Source organism: Phacochoerus africanus, chromosome 1 (genome assembly GCF_016906955.1).
Source record: "Phacochoerus africanus isolate WHEZ1 chromosome 1, ROS_Pafr_v1, whole genome shotgun sequence".
In the NCBI taxonomy this organism is placed as follows: Eukaryota; Metazoa; Chordata; class Mammalia; order Artiodactyla; family Suidae; genus Phacochoerus; species Phacochoerus africanus.
Window position 1 is genome coordinate 231,900,414 of NC_062544.1, and position 27,615 is coordinate 231,928,028.

Here is a 27,615-nt window from a genome sequence, read left to right on the forward strand (position 1 = left end):
TGCAAATAAATTTTAATATTAGCTTAAACAAATTACAATTGGGAAAATAAATATGTTGCCAAAACTACAAATAATACGTTCCACAACTGAAGATAAAGGATTTTTGTCATATGCCAGCTTGAATGGACTACATTAGCAGTTCCCTTTTTAGAACTGGGTGTAAAGAATGCTCCTGGTGATTACTTCTAGAGTAGCAATCTACCCAGAGACCATCCTAGATCTGCATCAACTTGGAATAACGTGTCTGAAGACACAGAAGTTTTGCCAAGAGAGTCAATAAATTCAGCCAAATTCTAGGTCATTCAACTCTAGTTAATGCCTCAATTAGGACCAAGTGAGTAAGGCTCACATATTAAATCCTTAAAAGTGTAGTCTAGGACCCCTAGATTAGAGTTAATATCGGTGCCACCTACTTAAATTGTGTACAAGTATTAGTCTGCAACTCTACATCTTACACTTTTTGTTCTTTCCCTTATTTCTTTGTATTGCTCTCTTTCCTTTTCTGCTGTGTTTTTAACTTTTTAAAAATTGTTCTTTATTAAACCCAGTAGTGGTGCCCACAAGTGTTACATAACTTTTCTGGGGGAATTTAAAACTAAGAGCAAACATCTGTGATTATACCTATACTGGACTTCGGTCTGTAGCTGGTCAAGAATTATCTTAATCTCTGAGTCTTTTTAAAATACAATTTTGTTTTTAATTCTAAAAATAATAGGGGAGTTCCCATTGCGGGTCAGTGGTTAACGAATCCGACTAGTGTCCATGAGGATGCAGATTCTATCCCTGGCCTCGCTCAGCACGTTAAGGATCTAGCATTGCCGTGAACTGTGATGTAGGTCGCAGATGCAGCTCAGATCTGGCATTTCTGTGGCTGTGGCATAGGCCGCAGCTACTGCTCTGATTCAACCCCTAGCCTGGGAACCTCCATACGCCACAGGTGTGGCCCTAAAAAGACAAAAGACAAAAATAAATAAATAAAAATAACATGGAAGTTATATGTCAAGGGGATAGGAAGCAGGCAGCGTGCTATGAATTAGAAGTTAGAGATCACACATTTAGTCCCAATATCAAATCCTGATATACTGAGCCAAAGTTTCAGATACTTGATAGAACTGTAAAGACCCAGAGAAGATAGAGCCTGTCTCACACATCTTCCCTTGGCACCCAGAATTCATATTTCCACCACTTATTAGCTGTGTGATCCAGAGCAAGCTACTCTACCTCTCCGTTCCTCTTTTCCTCATCTGTAAAGTAGGCTAATTATATTACTTACCTCATGGAATTGTGAAGCACCAAGAATAGCATCTGAGACATAGTTACTGCCTAATAAATGTTAATTATTGTTATGTTACAATATTGTTATTGTAATATTATTGTGTTCTCTCATAGCCCTCTTATATTTCACCTTCTATATCAGTATTCAGGAAGAATTTGTTGAATTTCTGCACTAATGCTTCCATCATTTAAGGGAATATTTATAAATAGCAGCCTTATATTTTTACATGGAATGTAATTGGATTCATAAATATCACTTTGGTAAATCTTTCTAGTTTTTTCCCCTGGTAAAGGTATATATAATACAATGAAAACAGTAATAAATACTAAGTTTTTGCTTTGTGCCAAGTGCTGTTCTTAGCACTTCACATATATTAACTAATCCAATCCTTTTGACTGCCCTATGAGATACAGGTACTTTTACTAAAGATGAGGAAACTGAAAAATGATAAAGTTACATGCCTAATAAGTGACAGATATGATATTTGAACCTCAAACCCAGGCTCTCACCTCTATGGTTAGCAACAATATAGCATAATAGTTAAAAGCACACATTCTGAATCCAGAATGCTTGAGAACCATTCCTAAATCTAACACCTAGCTGTTGGACCCTGTGGATAGGTTCCTCAGCTACTCTGTGCCTTGGTTTCCTCAGCTGTAAAATGGAATTCATTGTAAAACCTACATCAACAAGTTACTAAAAGTATTAAATGAATGAACATATCTAAAGCACTTAGAATGGTGTCAGAAGAATCACTTAATATATGTTGACCACTGTTTCTTTGTGCTTTTAAGTATAGTACTGAGATTATGCCTCTTTTTTTAAAACATAGCATTACATCATGAGCATTTCCACATGTCCTTAAAAATTATAAACCATAGCTTTAGATGCCCATCTGTAGTGCTGGAACATCATTCTCCAGCTGAGTGCCAGATAGTGAGATAGCTTGGCCAAGCTTAGCAGGTTGGGGTCAAACCAGGAGGTCTAGGATCTGAGTGGAGAAATGAAAAGGCAATGTCATTTAAGAGCTGTTGGCTAAGATATGGGCAAGCCTAGGGACCATAAGTTCTGAGAATATGGACCAATAGCAAGAAATGCATCTTCTAGTGAGTAATTTGGGAGAGAGAGAAGTGGTTGTAGACGGTGGAAGTTCAGTTGAAAGAGAAAACATGGAGAGCAGGAAGCAAAAGTACAGATTAAATAGAAAATGAAATTTAGGCATTTTGTATAATTACTGTAAGAATTAATTGCTGTAAGAATGTACAGTCCGACCACCCTATAAGGTTATAGCTGCTATTACTTTTTTTTTAAACTGTGTGAGGGACTCTTCTCCAGGATACTTTATGTTAATTAATTATTGAAAGATAATATTTCCTACTTGATTGAAATATTTTAAATTCTATAACAGCATTTTTTTTAACTTTTAAGTGAATCCGTTGACAGTTGCTAAGTTGAATAATAAAATGGTTGAAACAGAACCGCTAAAGAATTCTACATGTCCTCTATTTCTGGAGGAATGGAAAATGTGAATGCATATTCATATAGATTTCCCTTTCTGTACTTTTGATTAATTTTTATTGCTAAATAAATACCTAATGCTGTATCTTGAGGAAAATTATTCTATCTCTTTGAGTTTTCTTTTGATTATAAAAAAGCAAAACTTTATTGGACTTTGTGGAAATACAGACCACCTGGATGAGAACAAGCAAAGGCTGTTTATTCAGAGCTTGCTATATTGCAAGACACTTAGCCACCATCACTTGCATTTGGCAGATTCTCGAAGGCATGCAGGAGAATTTGAAAGAGTTATAGTGGGAAAAAAGGAAATCTTTTGGATATGTTCAGATGTGACTGGAAATTTGGAGGTGGGCTGACTAGAAGCAGGGCTTCTGTATGTGATTGGTTAGAGGGAGGATATTGGGCTGTGTCTGATTGGTACTATATTGGAAGTGGGGCAGGATTGGGGTGGGCAAAAACTGGGGAAGCTGACAGTCTTTAACACCTGACCATTGGCTGGTTGCTGCAGAGATTGTGGTTTGGCTTTCTGGACTAGTTGCCACACATTGTGGGTTAGAATTTTATTCTGAGTAATGGCCTAGCTGTTATCTGTTATCCATTTGTATAGTCAGTCTCTCAACTTCATTTATTGAACCAAAGGAAACTGTCTTCTTTTTTCTTTTTCAGCCTCACCTGCAGCATGTGAAAGTTCCCAGGCCAGGGATTGAATCGCAGCCACATCTCTGACCTATGCCATAGCTGCAGCAACACTGGATCCCACATCCTTAACTCACTGCATCAGGCTGGAGATCAAACTGGTAATGCCACAGAGATAAGCCGGATTATTAACCTACTAAGCCACAGCGGGAACTCCTAAAGTGTCCTCCTAAAATAATCAATCTTATTAATCTTTATCAGGAAAATGATTTTTTTCAAGTCAAGGGTTTTTATATAAAAATGAAGTAATCATTAATAATATTTATTCCTGTTCCCCAGAAATAAGGAAGATCAGCAAGTGTGAAATCAGTTTTTGGCTAAACCTTACATAGGCCCTTTTTTTTCAATTTTGCAGGATTTATTCCTAAAAGGTTGTATATTATAACGATTTAATATTAGATATTTAATGCAGTGTACAAATATTCTATCATGCTTTAATGCCCTGTGGATATTGTAATTAAAATTTTGATTAATGACTTAAACAGATTTTTTCCAAATTATAATTAAATGTTTCCTGCTTTGTTGTTTTAAAAGATAGTTGGCTACGTACCCCTTCATTCTACCAAAATATCTTTAGTCATTGTGTAATGTTCATGTTTAGTCATGTTCATTACAAGGAATTTAGATAAAGAGATTATTTTTTATTTAAGCTTTATAGCATGTGTTTCTAATTATTTCAAGCCTTTGATTCACTGAACTGCTTTTTTTACATCCTTACCTGATCTTCAGTGTCTGACTTTCTCAGGTTGCAGTTGTAAAAAGAACCTTAAACTTTAAATTCCAACTTCAAGCAATTGGATTTTGCTTTAATGTAAATAAACCATATTGGTGTTGCCTAGGGTAATTCACAGCAGGAAACCTTTTGAGAAGAGTCTTTGTGCTGAGGATAGAATCATTACAATAGTCTTGAGCCCTTGGCCTCTCTGGTGACCCTAAGAGCTAAAACCTAAGAGGGAATAGGGAGGCCTTCATTAATCAGCAGGTGGAATTCCATTTGAATGAACCTGGAGGGACCACAGAATTGCTATATTAGATCTAAGTCTCTTCAAATTGGAAGCCAAATCCTGCAGAAATGTGCAGTGGTAGGCTTTCTCCTTTTACTATTGTAGACAAACCTGTATCTGGAAGCAATAGAGAGTTTTTTTTGTTGTTTTTTTTTTTTTCATTCAAAAGCAGTGGCGAAAGTAACTTGCTTTGATCTTCTGCCATCACTGTGTTTGGATGCAGTGTAAGAAGAATGTTAATAAAATTTAGCTTTCTAAATATTTCTGACCTGTAGGGATTTATAAATTATTACAGTTTTAGAATAAAGAGCATTTCTTAAGACGTGTACTCTGGTTGCTGGACAGGCTATATTGATAGGATTCTTGGAACCATGAGCAAAAAGGAATAATATATTCTGTGGTTTAACATACAGGAATACATTTTATGAATATATTAGTCCTAAAATGGAATTCTGGCTGTTATTTGAATAATGAAGAAACTAAATTTATAATCCTTATAGATTTTCTGGTAAATGGACCTTTCGTTGAAAAATGTTTACAAAATTTAAAAAAAAAAGGCACCAAATTTTAAAAATGAGCTTTTACAATTATCAGTAACAAATATAAATACAGGTGGCAATAAGTTGGTCTCCATGAGGCTCCATGCAGGAGTAATAGCTCCAATTACTGTCACAAATGTTTATAATTGTATCTATTGCTGCCAGACAATAAATGCTTTTTAATATAGTAAGGCCATAAATGTACATGCCGCTGTTGTTTAAACAAAATACAATTTTCAGCAAATTTATCCTTGAAACACCTGCTATAATCAAAAGGAGGTGAATGCTATCAAAATAAACTGCCTAAATTAACTAGACACACATACATTTTTAGAGCAGCCTGCATGATTACTCAACTGCCATGTCGTCTCAGAGAATGAGCAGAAATATTCACTGATGGACTTTTACAGGCAAGCTTTCTTTAAGGGAGACTACACAAGACAGAATACTGTTTTTGATTTCTGTATTATTTTTTAAAAATAGTGTTATTTTGTGGACTTAAGATTGTATTCTCAAGGTCAATTTTTTTTTCCCTTTGTAGCCTGTGGCTCATAGACAATTATTAGGTTTGTGGAAAAGAATACTATGCCTAAATTATACATTCAAAAATACTGTAAAGAGATGGGAAAAAACCCAGCCATCCTTAAGCAACTGGAAATGACTTTTAGCTGCTTCTGTCACAGTCTTGTTGAACTTTCAGGATATTCTGTGTTTAAAGTTAGTGGATGATGCCTTCCTTCCTGTTTACCCTGAATGTGATAAATGTTTCAACTGGATCCCGAAAGGTTTCATTTATCACAAGTTGAAATAGGAGAACAAGTGTTTTTACTGTAGAGATTACCATCGGTTGTAACTAAAGAGCTTCAACAGTGGGAGGTTTTTAAGGAAATAACCAATAAAGACTGCATGTTATGTAAATGCTGTAGAGGGAAGTTACTAATGCCTCACAGCAGATATACCTCAAATAGACATTTGTGATTGAGAGCATGGAGCTAATACACATTGGTTATAATTGAAATTTCTGCACTGCTTAAATATTTCATTATTGCAAAGTATAATTTAATGTTTCCTTTTTAATTACTTAATATAAAATATGAGTTGAAGCAGAAACCATTTATCATATGGACCTCCCTACATAATGCACTTTTTAATTGCCTTGATTCATTTTTTTAATCAACAGTATTAGAGTAGTTCTCACTATCAGAGTGTTTTATTACAGATTTCTTAATATTTGGACAAATTTTTGCCCCCATAGTCTTTGTCCCATCATATGTGATTGTTTCTTTATGCCGAGGTAGCAATTTATGTTTCTTAGTTCTTCAGATATGCAGAGAGCTCCATTTTTTTGGTTTTTGTTTGTTTTTTAAGTATCCGTATGAGATCAGAGTTTCAATTACTAGACTCTTGAAGTTGAAAGAGACTGGCAAGGTCATCTTTTCCAGCTATCCACCATGGTTACTCAGCATCCTGTGAAATAATGGCATTCTGAGTCAGCCTAAGAGTGTTCCTGCATTCTCAGGAGGGCCTCTTTCACTGCCTCGCCAAATCTCTTCTCAAGGCTTATAACTCCTTCCTAAGTCTGGGAACCCCCACTCAGAAGATTTGTGTGGCCATATAAAAGGGGTGTGAATAGAGTTAGCATGAAAAATAAGTCTGAGTCAACATATGAAAACACTTAGTGACAGATGGTAGTCAGTAAAGATCTAAATATGAGCACACATTAGAAATGTAATTATTTAACTAACGGGGTATTTTATGGAGAGATTATGGATCTCCAGTTTCAGTTCAATTAAAGGCAGGTGTGAGGATCCCAGTGATTGCTGTAATAGCCTTTGCTTGCCCTCTGTATGCACTGTCTTATTTTTCTCTACAAGAGGAATATCTAGAAAACAGGTACTTTCCTGAGGAAACACTTATTTCCAGTATGATTCATTTCCAGTATGACTCCCACACCCCCTGCAGCAAATACACACAGACAGCGTATACCACACATACGTACCAAATTCTGCGTAAGTCTGTGTTTATTCTTTGCACAATTATAAAGAAAAACCATGCATTCACACCACAAAGGTGTACCACATAAGATTTAGGCTGCTGACAATCAAAGAAAAATGGCATATTTAAAAATTCAGGAAAGCTGCATTCTGCAATTATCCTGCAACCTGATGGGCATTTTTCATTAAGAAAGTAATTTAATCTCATGAAAAAGTTATTTAATTTAATGGACAGTCTCTCTCTCTCTCTCTCTCTCTCTCTCTCTCTCTCTCTCTCTCACACACACACACACACACACACACACACAAATACATACATAAATGTGAGCAGTGATGAAGCTGAAGATTAATCTAATAATTAGGACAGAAGAAGAGAATTGCAAAACTGCTTATGCAAAGCAACAAAGAGAAAGAATACAAATAATGTTCTGTCATTAGAGAAGGGAGTGTTCTGCATGGAGAAAGCAAATACTCTGCTCATATCCTTGCAGAAAGCATGATAAATTATTGACCTGTCCCAGAAATATTTGCTAGAGTGAACTTAGACATATGCAACTCCTTCTAGCAAGCTGTGTTTTCTGCTTCTTTCACTTAATCTGATCTCTTGCCATCAGATTTCCAGAGAATTTTCTCATTGACTGTGGATAGACTACTAAGTGTGTCACAGGAACATCAGTGTTTCACACTGAAATCTGGAGACTGATCACTTTGGGACTGCACACACTTGGCCCTACCTCTCTACCACTACAGCTACAATTATCATTTTAATAACTAAGTCTGGTTCCCTGTAGTTAAAACAGAGATCAATTGTCCAGATCCCCTTCCAAGCAAGGACTTGCTACCTAGCCACAGAACCTACAGCGGTCTGCTCCTTCATTGTAGAGCTGCCTAACCCAAGGCCCTACCCTTCCAGAGTAACCCACATCTGGCTTATGTGAGTTGTTTATAGTTTGTGACTAACATAAATAATGCTGATTTGAAAATCCCTGTACATATCTTTTGGTAAATATAGGTATGCATTTCTATTGCCATTTACCAAGAGTTGACTTACTGGGTCATAGCATATGCATGTGTTTAACTTTAGCAGACCCTGCCAATTAGTTTTTGAAAGTAGTTATATAAATTTGTACTCCTTCTAAGAGTGTATGAAAGTTCCTGTTGCTCCCCAGCCTCCTCAACATTCAGCCTTGTTTTGGCCTTTTTTTTTTTTTCAGGCCTGCACCCGCAGCATATGGAAGTTCCCAGGCTAGGGGTCTAATCAGAGCTGCAGCTGCTGACCTACGCCAGAGCCACAGCAATGTGGAATCCAAGCCATATCTTCACCCTACACCACAGCTCATGGCAAAGCCAGATCCTTAACCTTCTGAGTGGATCCAGGGATTGAACCTGAGTCCTCAATGGGTATTAGTTGGGTTTGTTACCGCTGAGCCACAAAGAGTTTTAGTCATGTAGGTTTGTTGTGATGTCTCATTGTCATGCTAATTTACATTTTCCCTGATGAAGTTGTGCTCCTTTTCATGTGTTTATTTGGCATTTGGATCTTCTCTTTTGTCTTTTGCTATTGAGTTGTCTGCTTTTTTCTTTTGATTTATAGAAGTTCTTTATATACTTGATGTGAGTCCTTTGTCACAGGTTTGTATTGCAAATATCTATTCTTTAGCTACCCTTTTCACTCTTATTGATGTATTATGATAAATAGTGGCTTAATTTTAATATGCTCAAAATGATCTATTTTGGGGGAAGAGAAATATGGCTAATATTTATGTTTTATTTAAGTATCTTTGCTTCTCCCAATGCTATGAAGATATTTTCCTGTTTTCCTCTTGACACTGTATTGTTTTACCTTTTGCATTGAGATCTGCATCCATCTAGCCTTATTTCTCATGTACAGTGTGAAGGTATGATCAAGATTTATTTGATTTTCATATGTCTATGCAGTTGACCCAGTTTATTGAAAAGGTAATCCTTTTACTAGTGCACTGTTTTGTCGTAAAAAGAGAACATGCTTGTGTGGGTCCGTAGCTGGACACTCTGTATTATTATATTGGTCTTTGCTTCAGTGGTATCTTTTAGATTTTATTTCATGTTTATTTTTTGCTGTTATATAAAAATACATTTCTCTGTGTGTGTATTTGTACACATCTCCAGCACACTTGCTAAATTTGCTTTTTCATTCTAACCATAAGCCTGTATATTCTTTTGTGTTTTCTGTGTATACAATTATATCATCTTCAAATAACATCAGAATTATTTCTTTGTTTATAAGCCTTATCCCTTTTATATCCTTTATCTTGCTTGAAATACTGATTAAAAACCTTAGTCTGTGTTGAATATAAGTGGCATTAGCAGGAGGAAAGCTTTCAGTATTTCAGTTTTACCATCAAGGATGATGTTCGCTTTTTGACTTTTACAAATATCATAAGGTAGATTAAGGACCTTCTCTTTTGTTCCTGGTTTGCTGAGTTATTGTTATGAATGGATGTTAAATTTTTTAATAATTTTTTCTTCATCTATTGAGATGACTGATTTATCTCCTCTTTTTTTTTTTCCTCTTATGCTGGATTATAGTGGTTGATTTTTGAGTATTAACCTTGCATTTTGGAATAAATGCAACTTAATCATGTTATATTACCTTTTTGTATATTACTGGATTAGATTTGCTGGTACTTTGTTGAGGATTTTTATGTTTATATGTATAAAAAATTGCTCTAGGAGTTCCCTGTGTCATGGTGAGTTAAGGATCCAGCATTATCACTGTAGTGGCTCAGATCATGCTGTGGGGTGGGTTCAATTCCTGGCCGGGGAATTTCCATATGCCATGGACGTAGCCAAAAAAAAAAAAAAAAAGATTTTTTTTTTCTTATTTTTTAAGGTGTCTTTGTCAGGTTTTAGTGTAATACTATGGAGTTCTCATAAAACAAGTTAGCAATTGTGCTCCCTCTTTTCTCCCCTCTCTAGTGGAATTTATATAAGTTCATTATTATTTCTTTCTTAAATATTTGAGAAAATGCACTGATAAAGTCATGTAGGGTGGATATTTCTTTGTGAGGAAGTTTTTAGTTATATACATTTTATCCTAAAATGTTTTAAATATATTGTTTCATTATACAGTTGATATAGAAATACATTCTTACAAAAATTCAAATATTAAAGATAAAACTGAAGTCTTCTTGAACCATCATCCCATCAAAATTTTCAGTTACGTTTTACTACATTTCATCAGGGAATGGTACGTTATATAGATATCTTTGCAGGTTTGGGCTCTACCACTGATTTGCCTGTGTGAGCTTGGGTAGTCTACTTTGAAGTAGCCATGTCTCAATATCCTTGTAAAGTTTTGAAGAGAATTAAATGTGATGATGTAAGGACAGTGCTTAGCATAGTGCCTGACACACACAAAGTATTCCTTGAATGTTAATATTAAAATTACTATTAGATTTAAAAAGATCTCAGAATTAATGTTCCCCCTATTGGGGGACTATTCTATACCCAAGGAAGGGAGATAGGAAGGGTTTCTGAGTAGCCAAAATAGGTATCACAAAATACTATGTGTTAACCTCATGCACTTTATGTGTAGAAGAGTCTTATAAATTCTTCCTTGGAACTTAGGTTTCAGAAATTTTCACAAAGTTGCTTATCTGGATTATTTGTCCACAGCAAGTTAGAAGCAGCAATTCTCCTGTAGCATATATGTTTTAGCAGGACAACCAAGCTAAGAAACATTTAATGTGCAAACTTGAATTGGGAGTTATCACAGTTTCTTGTGCTTCTTATTGAAATTGATGACAGAGTGAGGAAATGAAAGAGGTAGGTTTGTGTAATGGAAAGTTTCTAAGTGAGAGGAAAACATTTGGTTTCCTAGTCATTTTGTGATTGACAGTGTAAAAATCACACAACCTGTTTGTTATCCAATCTATGAAATGGAGGTACTCAGGATTTCCTCCCCTGAGTGACCTTGAAAATCCCTGGAGAAAGTTGAAACAAAGGCCTCATAAGAAAAATAGGATTAGGCACCTTTAACAGAGGGAGCCCATAAAAGCCCTTGTAAATATTTTTGTATTTGTTAAAATAAAATTGCAAAAAAGAACATTGAATTAAGATTTCATCAGTAATTATTCACAACAGAATTGAAGGAGAAACAGTAAGAATAGAGAAGAATGTTGGGGTACACGGCAGAAAAAGTATTTTGTGATGGAAAGCAGTTCAAGACACACATCAGAGTCTGGGGCCCTGCTCCTGCCCTTGAGAGCTGGAGCAAAAGGTGCCCACAGACTGTGAACTGCTCTGGTCAGCTGTGCTCTGGCCTGGACTTTTCCCGAGCCCAGGAAGAAACCATCCCTGTACACACAAAGGCCTTCCTCAGCTTTTCTATATCAAGAGTCCTTTGGCATTCTGCCTCTCCACACATAAAGAAGCTCAAACTTGGGTGAAGAAAAACTGAGAGTTTGACATTTTACAAGTTGTAAATTAGCGAAACTTATACACAGATAAAGTTCTACTTGCTATCCCTAGCACACGTTTCAGTCTCTCTTTCCCCTGCAGTTCCAGAGAGGAGCTTTAAGAATTGAGTTGGAACGCAGAAAAAGCATTTGACAAAGTCCAACATCCATTCATGGTCAAGACCCTTGCCAAAGTGGGTATAGAGGGAACATTCCTGAATATAATCAAAGCCATTTATGATAAACCCACAGCAAATATAATCCTCAATGGGGAAAATCTGAAAGCCTTCTCACTCCAATCTGGAACAAGACAGGGATGCCCACTCTTACCACTGCTCTTCAACATAGTTTTGGAAGTCCTAGCCACAGCAATCAGACAAACCAAAGAACTAAAAGGCATCCATATAGGAAGAGAAGAGATCAAACTGTCACTGTATGCAGATGACATGATACTATACATAGAAAACCCTAAGGACTCAACCCCAAAACTCCTTGAACTGATTAATAAATTCAGCAAAGTAGCAGGATATAAGATGAACATTCAGAAGTCAGTTGCATTTCTGTATACCAGCAATGAAATATTAGAAAAGGAATACAAAAATATAATACCTTTTAAAATTGCACCTCACAAAATCAAATACCTCGGAATCCACCTGACCAAGGAGGTAAAGGACCTATGTGCCGAGAACTATAAAACTTTAATCAAAGAAATCAAAGAAGATGTAAAGAAATGGAAAGATATTCCATGTTCCTGGATTGGGAAAATCAATATTGTAAAAATGGCCATACTACCCAAAGCAATCTACAGATTCAATGCAATCCCTATCAAATTAACCATGACATTTTTCACAGAACTAGAACAAACAATCCAAACATTTATATGGAACCACAAAAGACCCAGAATCGCCCAAGCAATCCTGAGAAAGAAAAACCAAGCAGGAGGCATAACTCTCCCAGACTTCAAGAAATACTACAAAGCCACAGTCATCAAAACAGTGTGGTACTGGTATCAAAACAGACAGACAGACCAATGGAACAGAATAGAGAACCCGGAAATAAACCCTGACACCTATGGTCAATTAATCTTTGACAAGGGAGGCAAGAACATCAAATGGGAAAAAGAAAGGCTATTCAGCAAGCATTGCTGGGAAACCTGGACAGCTGCATGCAAAGCAATGAAACTAGAACACACCCTCACACCATGCACAAAAATAAACTCAAAATGGCTGAAAGACTTAAAGATACGACAGGACACCATCAAACTCCTAGAAGAAAACATAGGCAAAACACTCTCTGACATCAACATCATGAATATTTTCTCAGGTCAGTCTCCCAAAGCAATAGAAATCAGAGCAAAAATAAACCCATGGGACCTCATCAAACTGAAAAGCTTTTGCACAGCAAAGGAAACCCAAAAGAAAACAAAAAGACAACTTACAGAATGGGAGAAAATAGTTTCAAATGATGCAACGGACAAGGGCTTAATCTCTAGAATATATAAACAACTTACACCACCCAACAGCAAAAAAAGCCAATCAATCAATGGAAAAATGGGCAAAAGACCTGAATAGACATTTCTCCACAGAAGATATACAGATGGCCAACAAACACATGAAAAAATGCTCAACATCGCTGGTTATAAGAGAAATGCAAATCAAAACTACCATGAGATATCACCTCACACCAGTCAGAATGGCCATCATTAATAAATCCACAAAGAACAAGTGCTGGAGGGGGTGTGGAGAAAAGGGAACCCTCCTCCACTATTGGTGGGAATGTCAACTGGTACAGCCACTATGCAGAACAGTTTGGAGATACCTTAGAAATCTATACATAGAACTTCCATATGACCCTGCAATCCCACTCTTGGGCATCTATCCGGACAAAACTCTCCTTAAAAGATACACGTGCACCCGCATGTTCATTGCAGCACTATTCACAATAGCCAGGACATGGAAACAACCCAAATGTCCATCGACAGAGGATTGGATTCAGAAGAGGTGGTATATATACACAATGGACTACTACTCAGCCATAAAAAAGAATGACATAATGCCATTTGCAGCAACATTTGCAGCAACATGGATGGAACTAGAGAATCTCCTACTGAGTGAAATGAGCCAGAAAGACAATGACAAATACCATATGATATCACTTATAACTGGAATCTAATATCCAGCACAAATGAACATCTCCTTAGAAAAGAAAATCATGGACTTGGAGAAGAGATTTGTGGCTGCCTGATGGGAGGGGGAGGGAGTGGGAGGGATCGGGAGCTTGGGCTTATCAGACACAACTTAGAATAGATTTACAAGGAGATCCTGCTGAATAGCATTGAGAACTTTGTCTAGATACTCATGTTGCAACAGAAGAAAGGCTGGGGGAAAAATGTAATTGTAATGTATACATGTAAGGATAACCTGACCCCCTTGCTGTACAGTGGGAAAATAAAAAAAAAAAAATGAGTTGGAGATCCAGGCAAAGAAACCAAGTGTATCTGCATATGTGAAGGAAATTGTTCAGCTGGTGTTCTGTTGAAATAAAATGCAAAGATCCATATAGTCTTCCAGTCACCTTAACAGCTGCAATTAGATCTCATACATTTTGATTTTATGGTATACTGTGAATCACCATCTGCCAAGATGTCAATTAATCCAGTTTCTGAAAAGGGAGATATATAATTTGGTGCTAAAGAATTTGGAGCAGGGAGAGGGTTATAATTATAACAATACCTTTGCCATTGACCTCACAAGTGACAGAGAGAATTACACATGAGAGTTTGTATGAGAGGATTTTTAAAAATAGGAAGTCTAAAGAAATGATATAGTCTTCTTATTTCCATAGAGAGAGGAAATGTGCTAGATTAGGTGGAAATTTCAACTTTAGTAGGGATGAGAAATGACCCTTAATGGACACACTTAGAGCACATTGGAATAGGTGAGCAGTAAACTCCTGTGGTCCTTGTGGTCTCACTTGATATATGATGTTGAGCTGCACCCCACAGGCCTACAGGCCTGCTCTTGCCCAGCTTTAAGACTGAAGAAACAGCCCGGAGTCAGCGATAGAAACTTCGGTGGTTTAGCAGAAGAGCTTACATACCTGAAGCAGGGTCCTGGAGTGGCACCCTACCACGTATGCCTTGAGTGGTGGATGGGACAAAGCCACAGGCTTTTCTGGGCTGGATGGGTGTGGGAATTGCCAGTTAGAGGCAGAAATAGGTTGTCAGGTGGGCCCTGCGTTACCAGGGAAAACAGCAGAGGGGCTGGCCCCTCACTGGCCCTTTCATCAAAACAATCTCAAGATGAGGCCCAGGGCAAGTATGTAGGAAGGCCGCTCCTGTAGGCCTTCCTCAAATAGGGTGTAGGTGAAGCAGGCACAGGTTGAGCAGGGGAAGTATGGACAGCAAGAGGACAGCCATCTTGAATGGCCTGACCATACCTATAACAAAAAGAATCTGTGGTTTACCTTAGATACACTTTGGTAGTTCATTTTATCACAAAGAAGAGAAGCATATAGTATGTGGAAAAAGCACTGGTGGGAAAGTGCTTTCTACTTTCCAGACATGAAACCTTGGAAAGGTCATTTAACCTGTCTGATTCTTGGGGGGTTTTTTCCCTATAAGTTATGTATGCACAGTCAGTTTTTCTGTATTACAAACAACCCCTAGATCACAGTGGTTTATAACAATACCATACATTTATCCTCACTCAAGATACACATCTACTGATGTGTAGCTCAGCTGTGGCTCTACTCCAGCTATGTTCCATGTTTCTTGCTCTCAGACTTAAAGGATAACCCCTCTGTGGGGCATGCCTGTGATCACGGCTAAAAGAAAAGACAGGGGAGCTGGTGGATGCCTCTCAGAGCTGCTGCACAGCCCTGGCACACGCCATGTCCGCAGGGGATCACCCGGCCAAGGCCGGCTTCAGTGGAGCAGCAAAGCACAGCTTTCCCACAACCAGCCAGCAAATCACATAGCTCTCTTTCAGGGAAGGCTAGAGGTGAAGAAGGGACGAGGATATCTACTTAGCACTCCAAACCTTTGAGAGTCTTAAATAAGGAAAGGTGTTTAAAAGGTCATTGTAACTCAACGGATTCTCTCATATGTTAAGAATTCCTGTTACTTGTTTGGAGGATCAAATCCTTACATTAAAACCTGCCTTCTCCATTCTTACTACAAACCTTTGTAAAGTTTTTGACCATCTCATTTGTAGGGGTTTTTTTTAAGCTATATATTTTGCCTTTTTATTTTCATGTTTTAAAAATGTTACAAGTACAATCATTCATATTCTCTACTATATATTAAATCCCTTTCAAGAACATCTTAGGCATGCAGAAGGTTTTTGACATATTTTTCCCCCAAAGATTAAAAGTGACAAAATTTTCTTATAGGAAATTTGGAAAATATTGTTAGGATGAGGAAGAAATTTAAAACACCGCTATTCAAATCCCTGTCTTAATACACATATACAAATATACACAAATACTAATTTTTACTAAATTGGACAGCTAATGAACATACTCTTTTGGCAATGTTTTGCCACATTGCTGTGTATATGTTGTTAAAATGCATTTTTGCTGACTATGAAATATTTTTTGAAAACATGAATTTAATATTTCAGTATACAACATTAATGTATTTGATATACAATCATATGGAATTATAAAATCCAGTCATGAAACAAACACTTAAGAACCCACTACCCAACTTGGGAACTAGACCATTACAACATCATGGAAGTGACGTGTGTGTTGCTCTGCCACTGCCCCTTCTCACCCGTGGGAACCATTGTCCTCTGGTTCATGCCCTCTCGTTAGCTGCTGCTTCTTCCTCTTCTTTCTTTATCTTTGTGTGTGTGTGTTTTCATAGGTGTGTGTATCTCCGAATAGTGCATCCTTGAGTTTTGCTTTGAGCTTTATAAAAATGGTATCATACTACATTATTTTTAGGGACTAGGTGAATGTGACAAAATCAATTTAATCTGTCCTCTACTGTCAGGTATTTAAAGAGTCTTCTGCTGTTTTACACAGAACTTATACATTGATCTTTGTGTGTTTCCCAAATGATTTCCTTGGGAATAATTTCTAGAAGTGAAATTGCTGGGGTTAAAGGGTAAGAACACTTTTAGGGCTTTTTAAAAAATAGCTGTACATCAGGAAATGTGTCCATCTAGACGATTTTAATGAGCATTCAAATTTGCCTGGCAGATAATTATAAATCATTACTTGCTTTCCACTTTAAAAGGCAGTGGAATTACACAAATGTCCCAGTGGCTTATCCAGTTAAAAAGTCCAAAACCAAATTCCTCGGTATTTCTGGCTCCCTAAGATCTATTCCATTCTTGTCACACTGTGATATTACTATCTTCTTAGTTCCCACGACCAGAAGCCTTACAGACACTCCTCTCTACTTGCCCACTTCCACATCAGCCACCCTACACTTCCCCTTCGTCAATAATCAGTAATCAAGTCTGTTTCTTCAGTGTCCCTTGAATCCATCCATCCCTTCCCCTCCATTCCTACAAGCACTGCTCTGACTAACCCCTGCTAATGTGTCAGGGGGACCATGACACAGCCTCTTAACTAGTCTGCTACCTCTCTTCAGTCTCTTGCCTTTCTAATCAGTCCTTCACTCTGCTACTTTCTCAAAACACAGACTTGACTTTAAAACTGAAATCATTGATAGCCCTCTACTGTCTACATGATAAAACCCACATTTCTTAATTAAAGCCCTGGATCTGATTTAACCTACCTCTCCAGCTTTGTTTCCTTGTGATTCATCCTTCCCACCCCAAGAACTTTGTGGATTATATTCTAGCCAGCCTGAGCTACTTTCCCTATATATTTTCCTGTTTTTCCTTGTTCTTGTTATTCCCTCAGCCTAAAATACCCTTCCTCTCCCCCTCCTTTCCATTTTGTTGAAATGCTATTCATGTTTCAAGTTTCCACTGAAATACCAGCTCCTCTGTGGAGTTTAACATCAATGAAGTTATCATAGTTACACATAGATGAATCAGGCATGTTTGCTTCTCTCAAAATACTTTGAATGTCAAAACATGAAAAAAAATACATTTTTTAACATTTGCTAGAAGAAAATAATGCTGGATAGAAAAAGCAAACTATTTTAAACACATCAATTACAATAAAATTTAAAACTATATTTAAAATGTATGGAGAAACATGTATGTTTATACATTTATATGTGAATATATACATATGTATATACATTATATACATATGTGATAATAGAGACAGAAACAAAGACTGGTGGGGATACTTGAGCTTAGTGTTTATTAAGCTTTTAAATTCTTTTTGGAATCAGGCAGGGTGAGTACTTCCTTAAAAAATTAATATAATGATACTTGTTAGGTTCATTATCTTTCATAAGGATGCTTGCTACGGCTTAAACAGGTTTCCATTTTGAGGCTTCCCCTAGTCAATCTAGTTGCAGGAGGCCAACCAGTTGTTTCTCCTCCCTGTTGCACTGTTGACTGGCTGAGTTGGGGGGACCTGTTTCCTGGCCACATCAGCCCAGCCATAGTCACAGGTGGTGAACAGTCCCCACAACTGTAAGATGAAGGTGCTGCTTAGGTGAGTGTTGGATGAGTAGGAGATCTTTAAATTCCTTTCTACACTCTTGTATTCTGAGATACTTTCAGCTCATGAGATATGAAGATGCTTAAGGACAAAGGAAAGTGCTTATTCACTCCCTGCTCCAGTATCTTCACTGGTGTCAGGCAGACAATACCTCCTTTTATTAATTGTGACCTGCCAAGAGGTACTGTGTGGGAATTAGTATGTCTTCTGATCCAGGTGCTCCACTACCCGTGAGGCCTTGGGTGTACCCCTTTTTGTCGCTGGGCCTCTGTTTGCATGCCTATGAAATGATGAAGGTCAGGCCAGACAGTCTTTGAGGTTCTTTGCCATTTTAATATAATTTTGTAATTGGTATGTGTGAGGTTCCCAAGGATTTTTTTTATAATTATTTTTTTATTGTTATTTCCTCAATTTTTTTTCTACTGTACACCATGGTGACCTAGTTACACATACATGTATACATTTTTTTCTCCCATTGTCATGCTCCGTCATAAGTGACTAGACATAGTTCTCAGTGCTACACAGCAAGATCTCATTGCTAATCCATTCCAAAAGCAATGGTTTGCATCTGTTAACCCCAAGCTCCCAATCCATCCCAATCCCTCCCCCTGCCCCTAGGCAACCACAAGTCTATTCTCTAAGTCCATGTTTTTTTACCCTACAATCACTGGCCCAGGTTTTAAAGTTAAGAAATTAGTAAAATGGGGGAGTTCCTGTCATGGCTCAGCAGAAACAAATCTGACTAGTATCCATGAAGACATAGGTTTGATCCCTGGCTTCACTTAGTGGTTTAAGGTTCCAGCCTTAGCATGAGCTGTGGTGTAGGTTGCAGACGTGGCTCAAATCTGGCATTGCTGTGGTTGTGGCATAGGCCAGCAGCTACAACTCCAATTCGACCCTTAGCCTGGGAACTTCCATATGCGGTGGGTGTGCCCCTTAAAAAAAAAAAAAAAAAAAGAGAAGAAATTAGTAGGATGGGACCATTCACAAAATAGTTTTTCCTTCACAAAACAGTGTAGATAGCACAGTAGAGCATCAGGGCATGTCAGCAGACACATGTGACTGAGGTATGTCCTTGTTCTGTCACTTATTTCAACTCACCTTAGTGTTTTTTCTCTTCTGATGAGTATTTCTTAAGTCCTAAAATTGTTACCGTTAGTGATGTAAACCAGAAAAATGTTGAAGATCTCCTGTAGGAAATTAAAATGATGGGGAGGATTTCAGACACGCACACACATTTAGATCAGTCCAGCAGTAGGACAATATATCTCAAATATATTAACTCTAATAATCATTATAGACTTTCTTTCTTAAGAAAGAGACTCCAAAGTCTGAAGAAGAGGGCTCCATTTTCATTTCAGGGGACAAACTAATATTTGATATATGATGCTTGATTCCAGAGTTGCTTCTGGCAAACATAATTGTTACTGTTTAAACAAGTATTTCTTGTCTAGTAATTAGAATTTTTTTCATTTTGATGGGTAGTCATAAATATTAACCACCAACAGTGCAGGGATAATTTATATTCAAATTGTCAGACATCACTCTGTGAACACATAAAATAATTTACATTTATTTAAGACCTTTTATCCTAAAGTGCTCTACACAGATTTCTTTATAATCTGATTGCAAGCTAAATATAGGACTCTCCCACCTGAAATAGGGCAGCAACCAAAGTAATTAAAATTAAGGATACAACTTCAAAAAAGTGGAGGAAAGAAGGAAATTGAGTATTTTTTACTTGCACCTATATGCTCTTATGCCCATAGGATTGGAGAATCCATGTTGACCAAATGCACCAGCACAAAAGTGGAATTGAATCTGCTCTAAAGGAGACCAAGGTATGTGAATTGCTTCTCTGTGTACTCACCTGTGGAATACCTGTTAAGGGAAAACATGGAAGGAAAAAAGACTCAATCCTTGCCCTTGAGGAGCTTATTGATTGAATGTGCCGTATTATATTTCAACAGCCTTAATACTTAAACCAGTTTTAAAAAGGTAACTATATAAAAGCAATATAATGGATATTTAGTATATTACATATTTTAGATATATAGTTTATTTGCATATGTAGAAATACTAGAATTATTTCCTCATCCTTTCCTCTCCGATTCTCAGGGGGTAACATAGCACCTGGCCAGCAATGCCTAGAACCTCTAACTCCCAGGCATGTTGCCCTGCCAGAAGTAGGGACTTTTGGAGGGTACCACAAAGAAGCAAAGTTGGAGTGAGATGTTACGGGTCTCAGGCTAGAGCTATAAGTTTAATGATCTACTTATAACTGGAATATTCCAGTCATCTGTGAATTGTGCTACAAGAAAATCATGTCATTCCCTTACCTGCCTTGATTGTGAACTTTATGTAAAGCAGAATCCACTCACATACATTTTACATTTGCATAAGGACAGATAAACTAACACTACCAGGTGCTTTTTTAACATTTTGCAAATTGCAGCTGAAATAATTCTCATTATAGACTTTTTTGTTACTGAAAATTTCAAACTGTGTTCTTTTTCATTGGCAGTTGGGAATTTGTGGGCTGGATTGGGGGAGATTTAACCCATTTTAAACTGCTTTTGAAAAATGTGTTTGTGAATTCTTTTGTCTGCTAAAGTTTCATGAAATTTCTAGGGATTTTTGGACAAACTTCATAATGAGATTAGTAGGACTCTGGAAAAGATTGGCAGCCGAGAGAAGTACATCAACAATCAGCTTGAGCACTTGGTTCAGGAATATCGAGCAGCTCAAGCCCAGCTGAGTGAGGTAACTGAAGAATGAGATCCAGGGTTCATTCCAATTAATGACCCTCAGCCCTAAACGCGACACAGCACTTTTCATTTGAGAATCTTGAAATGCTTTGCACAAACTGCAGCACATTGATTCTCTGCCCACTTTAGGAAACCAAGTGAGGCAATAGAACGTGTCACCTCCATTTTACAGGTGATAGAAATTACCTCCTAGAAGTCTGTAAACGCATCTCTTCATCTGACTTAAGGAGAGGAAGGCATATATTGCTGAGGAACATGGCTTAGAATGGGAACAGAGTGTCAGGACACCTGGTTTTGTTTCTAAGTCGGCTATTAATTTACCGTCTGAGTAGGAGGAAGTAGAATAGTATGCATTTACATGTGTCAGGGAGAAAAGACATTCTTGCCATAATGGCTTACAGCCACATAATAAAGAATATGAAAGCAAGACACGTTCAGAGACAAGCAGTTTAATTAATTAAATGAGCAATTTTTTTAATCCTTTCAAAGTTTTAGAATTTCCACCAAAAATAAAAACCCTCAGCCTTTGGAAGCAGCCGAGCTTTGTTGCAGCAGTACAGCTCTGAAGACTTTCCTTGGAATTTATGCCCCCTCTTTCATAATGTTGAGGAAGACTAGCAAGAACACTTGCAAATGTCAGTTGAAGGCATATTTTTTTCTTTCAGCAGACAAGTTTAGAAGGAGAGAAAAATGGAAATAAACTTGAGATATACTTCTGTACTTTCAGAGGTTCTCAAAGGCCAAGCAGCAAGTAACCTTCACTGTTTTATTGTTTAATTTGTTTAATTAATTATTCACACATATACACATCTATTTGTTGGTACTTTTACTTTTAAAATGCTATAAAAAGTCTCTGATTAAAGCCACCCTCAAACATTGATATTAAGTAATTGATTGTTAAATTAGTTCCCAAGATAGATTCCGTATTGTCATACTGTTTGTTAATCCTTATTAATTACTGATTCTGATGCTCCATTATGATTGATTTTTTAGAACTGGTTTTCTCTGCATAAGATGCAGATTAGATCAACCAAATCCTCTGTCTAAACTGTTTAGGAATGACTGGGGATAGTTTTTATTGTGAACCATGCCCATGTGAGTTACACAGTCAGTATATGAAGGTTAAGGTAGTTCATCATTTCATAGTGCTTTAGTTAAATACAGGGTGCCTATTAGGGACATAAAATAGCTACTGTTAAATGTCACTCTTCACAAATATATTCACAAACGAGGAGGGGGGTTGTCATAAAATGATATGCAGAAATTGCAAACACAAAGAGGTCGTATTTAAGTAATCTGCTTCTGTTTTGAATTTGCCATTAAACAAAATGCTTTCTCCCTAGGCAAGGGAGCGATACCAGCAGGGAAACGGCGGAGTAACTGAAAGGACCAAACTCCTATCTGAGGTACACACTGTGTGCTCTTGCCAAATCCTCACCTGTCACCTGGGCCCACTGTTCAGAGCCATGGATGGTTTAATAAGGCTATTGCCAGGGGTTGTTTATTTTAATAATTGCTGCCTATTGGCTCTAAATCCTTCCCTTTAGGAGGAAACCCCTAAATTCTCGTATCAGTCACTTAATGTATTTACATACTACTTGTTTCCACAAAATGCCTTTAGTTGTTTTACTAAAATTTAACGTGAAACATGCCAATAATGTTAGCACATTTATAACCTTCTTTAATCTTTTAAAAAACATAATAATTGTAGTTAATACATAAGAGGGTAGGTAAAGCACTGACTTAATTTTAATGGTAGTCTGCAAGATGTAAGATTTGTTCTTAGTGATTGCTTTTGATAACTGTGTGATCCGGAGAATTTCTTGGCCCACAAATTGGGAGTAACCTTTCCCCATCTAAAAACTTACAGAATATTGACATATATTGTTGTATTTACTTTCATTATCTTGCAAGAGATGTAAGACCTAATATATAACAAATCATATTAATTATATTGATTAAAATATATATTATATTTAGGTCTTACCTATATACACATATAATACATATTCCCACTTTCGCTGAAGAGATGAGAGGAAAAAAAACCTTACAACAAGGTCAGTAGGTAATGTGGAACTAAAATTCTCTCTGTTACAATCAAGTATAACTGTCACATACTTTTCTGTGTAGCAGAATTAAGCTTCTTTTATTGAGATTATTTGAGGAGTAAATAGTTATTTTAAAATATTAAAAATATAACTTTAGAGACATTTAGTTTCCAACCCTGTGGTGCTTCTAGGCAGATAAAACATTATGCAGAAGTAAAGGGCTTACTTACATTAGGTAAATTAACACTTGAAAGGGAGTCCAGGGAACCATTTAGTTCTTTTGGAGTACGCAGTTATCCCCAGTTGTAACATTTCAGGTGCCTGAAAAAAATTAATTTGCTTTACTTGGATGAGCACTTTATTCCCAAGGAAGTTTTTACTCACCAGTATGATAAAAATAAAGCCTACTAAGTTACAATAATTATGGTTTAGTTCTACATCATATCAAAATTTTTCAGTTTTTTGAAGATGAAATTTTCTCCCTATCTTAATGCTGGTTTAGAATCTTGCTAATCATAGGGGCTGTAGCAGTATAATTTTGAGTATGATGTAGAGTACGGATAAGAGCCAATATAGCAGCACAGTATGCCTCTCGGAGTTCATGGTTTGGATAAAGCAGTTAGAATCTTTTTATGTAGAGCCATATGGTATAAACACTATTTTTAGTGTTCTATAGAGGAAAAGGTGGCATAGTCTCTTATAAAACGATAATATTAAGATACCTAGTAAACTTTAGAAATCTAAAATCTTTTTAGGTTATTTATGCTCTTTTATTTAATAACTGATGATTAGAAGCTGGCGTGGTAGATGGCATCAGATAACTGCAAGGCTTGAGTGACTGATGCCTAAAAAAAGTTTAGATCATTTTTATTCTGTCATGTAATAACCTGAGAAAGTTAATGAGAAAGAAATTTGGTGAAGTTTAACAATAGGAGTACGCTCAGAAGATGAAAGGCTTTGCATATCCATATACTTTATCTTATTATTCAAGTTATGACTAGAATATCTTTATATCCCTTTACATATGTATTATATCTGAATTAATTTCAAGAATTCTGAAAGTTTATTAAAATCCAGTGTTCATGAAAACTTTTTTTTCCAATGAAAGGTTACGGAAGAGCTAGAAAAAGTAAAGCAAGAAATGGAAGAAAAAGGGAGCAGTATGACTGATGGTGGTAAGTACATACTCATTTTAAGGAGAGAATAAGCAAAAGAATATCTCTTTAAAGTCTATTTTTAAAAATGGTGTTGATAAATAAGAAGTCTGCTTTTTAAATGGATTTAAATGAGGGAGAGGTACATGGTACAAAAATTATGTCTGATAATCTAATATACTATTTTCCTTACAAATGAGCTGAGAAGAGTCCTTTTTTTTTTTTAACTATCATTTAGGATTTTTTAAATTCAAACTGTATTAATTCAGAAATAGAATGGGAAGTATTTAAATATGTACTTTGTTATGTCAATTTTAAAAAATAATATTTGGTTCTGTTTATATCAAGTGAGCTCCATTATTCCATTTTATGTGCAAAAAGAGCACTAAATGTACACCCAGATGGCACAAAGGCGGTGATGTGATGACCTTTTTATTCCCCTCTTCCGCAGTAGACCTGACTGGGCAAAGGTCAAATAGGAAATAATTAATAATCCTGCGGTAATCATCTTCCCTCGTTCTCGCTACTTTGACATGGCGCAGTGGCGATTGCCTAAAGCCTTTCTATGCTCTAGAAGCATTTGCTAGAGTTTTAATGGCATATCTTTCAAAGGTGATGTATAGGGGGTTTGCAATATGTTTGAAAGAGCCCATTAGCTATGTCTCAGAGGTAAATTCTTCCTTCCCTTTTTCTCCCATTGTATCCCCTTTGCCTTCAGACAAATATACTAGCCCATAAAAAAATATTGAAGACATCTTTAAGCACCCCTTTAGCAACTCTTCCTCTAGAAAAGAAATTCGGCCTCAGTACATCAAATGCTACATCATTTCCCAGCCTAAAAATCTCAGGTGTTTAAAATGCCACAGCCAAACTGTGTGAATGTCAGTAAATTGTTGGCTGTGTTTTTAACCCTATTTTTGGCTTAAGACAAAGTGAGGGAAATGTCATACAATTCTGTAACACACTGATACTCCAAATGAACATTTTTATTCCATGTTATTTTCATTCTGCAGCTCCTTTGGTGAGGATTAAACAGAGTTTAACGAAGCTGAAGCAAGAAACGGTTCAGATGGACATTAGAATCGGTGTTGTGGAACACACATTACTCCAGTCGAAACTGAAGGAGAAATCCAACATGACTAGGGACATGCATGCAACCATCATTCCAGAATCTACCATAGGCTCTTATTAAAATGTATTTTTCATGCTTTCAACTGGTTGTTTTTTTTATATCAAATTCTATTTCATATTGCATAGATTTCAAAACACAATTATTCCTCTTAAAGCATGTTGAATGGGTATTGGGTACATATGTACACACATATTGTATCATGGTGATTAGGCATGGTCACATCCTTTCAACTGAATATAATATTTAATAAAGTAATTACAAATTCTTACTTTCATAGAAGCTTTCACTACTCATTGCATACGTTAAAGCCCCCCACCAGTGGCTCACTCTTCTTATGGTTCCTTGCATTTGAGGAAGAGGTGCATGGTGCAGACTGTGGGTGGCCCGTACTCTCTGCAGTGCTGCCCCTGCCGTCAGCACATGGACCTTGCACACAAGCCTGGCCCTTTCCATGTAGTTCACTCTGCAGTGATCACAAGGGCTTTGGCGCCCAGAGGCAGCCAATGATAGCTAGAGAGGCTTTCCAAGAACCCCAGTGACCCTTGCCTCAGCTTTATAGTTACCTAAAATTAAATTTAAAAAAAAAATCATGAGGAAAAATCAACTTCAGTGTGTTTAACATTTGAAGTTTATTATTTATCATGAGTATTTGATGACTGATTTTGTATCTGCTATGATATAAGGCCACCTAATAAAAAAGAAGTATTTCCATCATGTTTGACTCTGCTCCTATAGTGATGCAAAGGTACATACATTTCTCAGTTCTACTTTTTTCTGTGGTATCAACTCTACTAAAGAACCAATTTGTAGCAGATGAAAAGACAGCAAGTCATGTGAAGATCAGCCTCCTAGTACTGATGATCTTTACTTAAATGTCGTACTGATGAGCAACTTTCTAGTCTTGTATTTCTAAATCATTTAAATAAAAAAAAAAAAAAAAGCACTGTTAGAGGGACCAGACTTGGGACTAGGGGAGAATGGTGAGGGGACCTCAAACCAGAAGATAATCCACATTATTTTCTGAAAAGGAGAAAAAAGCTCTAATGATAAATTTTGATAAGAATATTTATGTGTATATAGGACAATAAAAATAATAAAATCCTTTTTCATTTTTTATCCTAATATTTTATCCCTCTCCATTTCTTTAGCTTTTACTTTCTAGATATGTACCCTAGTACACATAAATATTTCTCTTTCCTTCATACTCTCTATAATCTGGGTTTAGATAAAAGAAAATCAATATGTATAAACTACCCTGTTACTCAAGAGGGTAGCCATCAATACAGTCAGTTTATTTAATTTAGGATAATAGGCGATTTGACAAAGTCCAAATGTTTCCCCTTCCTTTATGGTCATTGAGAGGGATGGAGTAGAAAGTGAAATCTAACCTTTCGTCCCACAAACTAACATTGATTCCCCTAGAACTTATTTGCATAGGTATTGCCATGGCTGAGCAGTTTTGTGATGAATTCAATCAATGCAGAGAACCCTTCTAGATAAATCAGAGCTCTCCATAAAATGTACTTTTGCTCAGAAGGAAAGTGCACTCTTCATTTCATGCAAATGCAATAATCTTAAGAACTCTTCCAATAAGTAGTGTAAGCAACCTCTTTTGACTTCCTTTGAAATCATCCAGTTTCTTCAGGTTGGGCTCGGTGGCCCTCCTCTCTGTTCCCATTCAGCAGTGTGAATAACTCTAACTCAGAACTTGCTATGCTGTGTTATACTTATTTTTCTTCAGCTGTTTCTAATAGATTGAGCTGCTTGAGGATAAGGAGAAAGGCTTTTTCATTTCCATGTTGTTAGCCACATCCTAGCACATAGGGTGTGAATTCATAAATGAAGGGGTAGATGACTGGTATTATGCAGTTCCAGAATATCTCAGAGCTCCTATTCTACAGCAGGTGAATTTAATGATTTCAAGACTTAGTTGTGATAACAGTTTCAAGACAGTAACTATAAATGATGGGTACAGGGTTGGAATTGGCAGCATCAGTATGAACTTATGGATTTTTCATACTATAGATGAATAGAAGTATATAAATGTCTACAAATATAGACAATTATATAGCTATTCCTTACAACAGAATGACAAAGTTCTTGTCGTGGCTCAGTGGTTAACAAATCCGACTAGGAACCATGAAGTTACGGGTTCAATCCCTGGCCTTGCTCAGTGGGTTAAGGATCCAGCGATGCTGTGAGCTGTGGTAGAGGTCGCAGCCTTGGCTCGGATCCCACGTTGCTGTGGCTCTGGCGTAGGCCGGCAGCTACAGCTGCAACTGGACCCCTAGCCTGAGAACCTCCATATGCCAGGAAGCGGCCCTAGGAAAGACAAAAAGACAAAAAAAAAAAAGGAATACTGCATTTTTTTGGCCACACCCTGTGGCATGTGGAAGTTCCAGGGTTAGGGTTCCAACCCACACCACAGCCATGATTCTTAACCCACTGCT

General features: G+C 37.0%; 1 protein-coding gene across 1 annotated transcript in view; it reads left to right on the forward strand.

The window, feature by feature from the left end:
• The window catches only part of IFT57 (intraflagellar transport 57), a 59,538-nt gene extending 34,291 nt beyond the window's left edge, over positions 1-25,247 (forward strand). The window contains exons 7-11 of the mRNA XM_047792989.1: positions 19,833-19,904; positions 20,695-20,826; positions 22,175-22,237; positions 23,988-24,054; positions 25,047-25,247. Coding sequence (XP_047648945.1) covers positions 19,833-19,904; positions 20,695-20,826; positions 22,175-22,237; positions 23,988-24,054; positions 25,047-25,225 — 513 coding nt within the window. The 3' untranslated portion in view covers positions 25,226-25,247. The remainder of the gene's footprint in view (positions 1-19,832; positions 19,905-20,694; positions 20,827-22,174; positions 22,238-23,987; positions 24,055-25,046) is intronic.
• Positions 25,248-27,615: the final 2,368 nt, after the last annotated feature.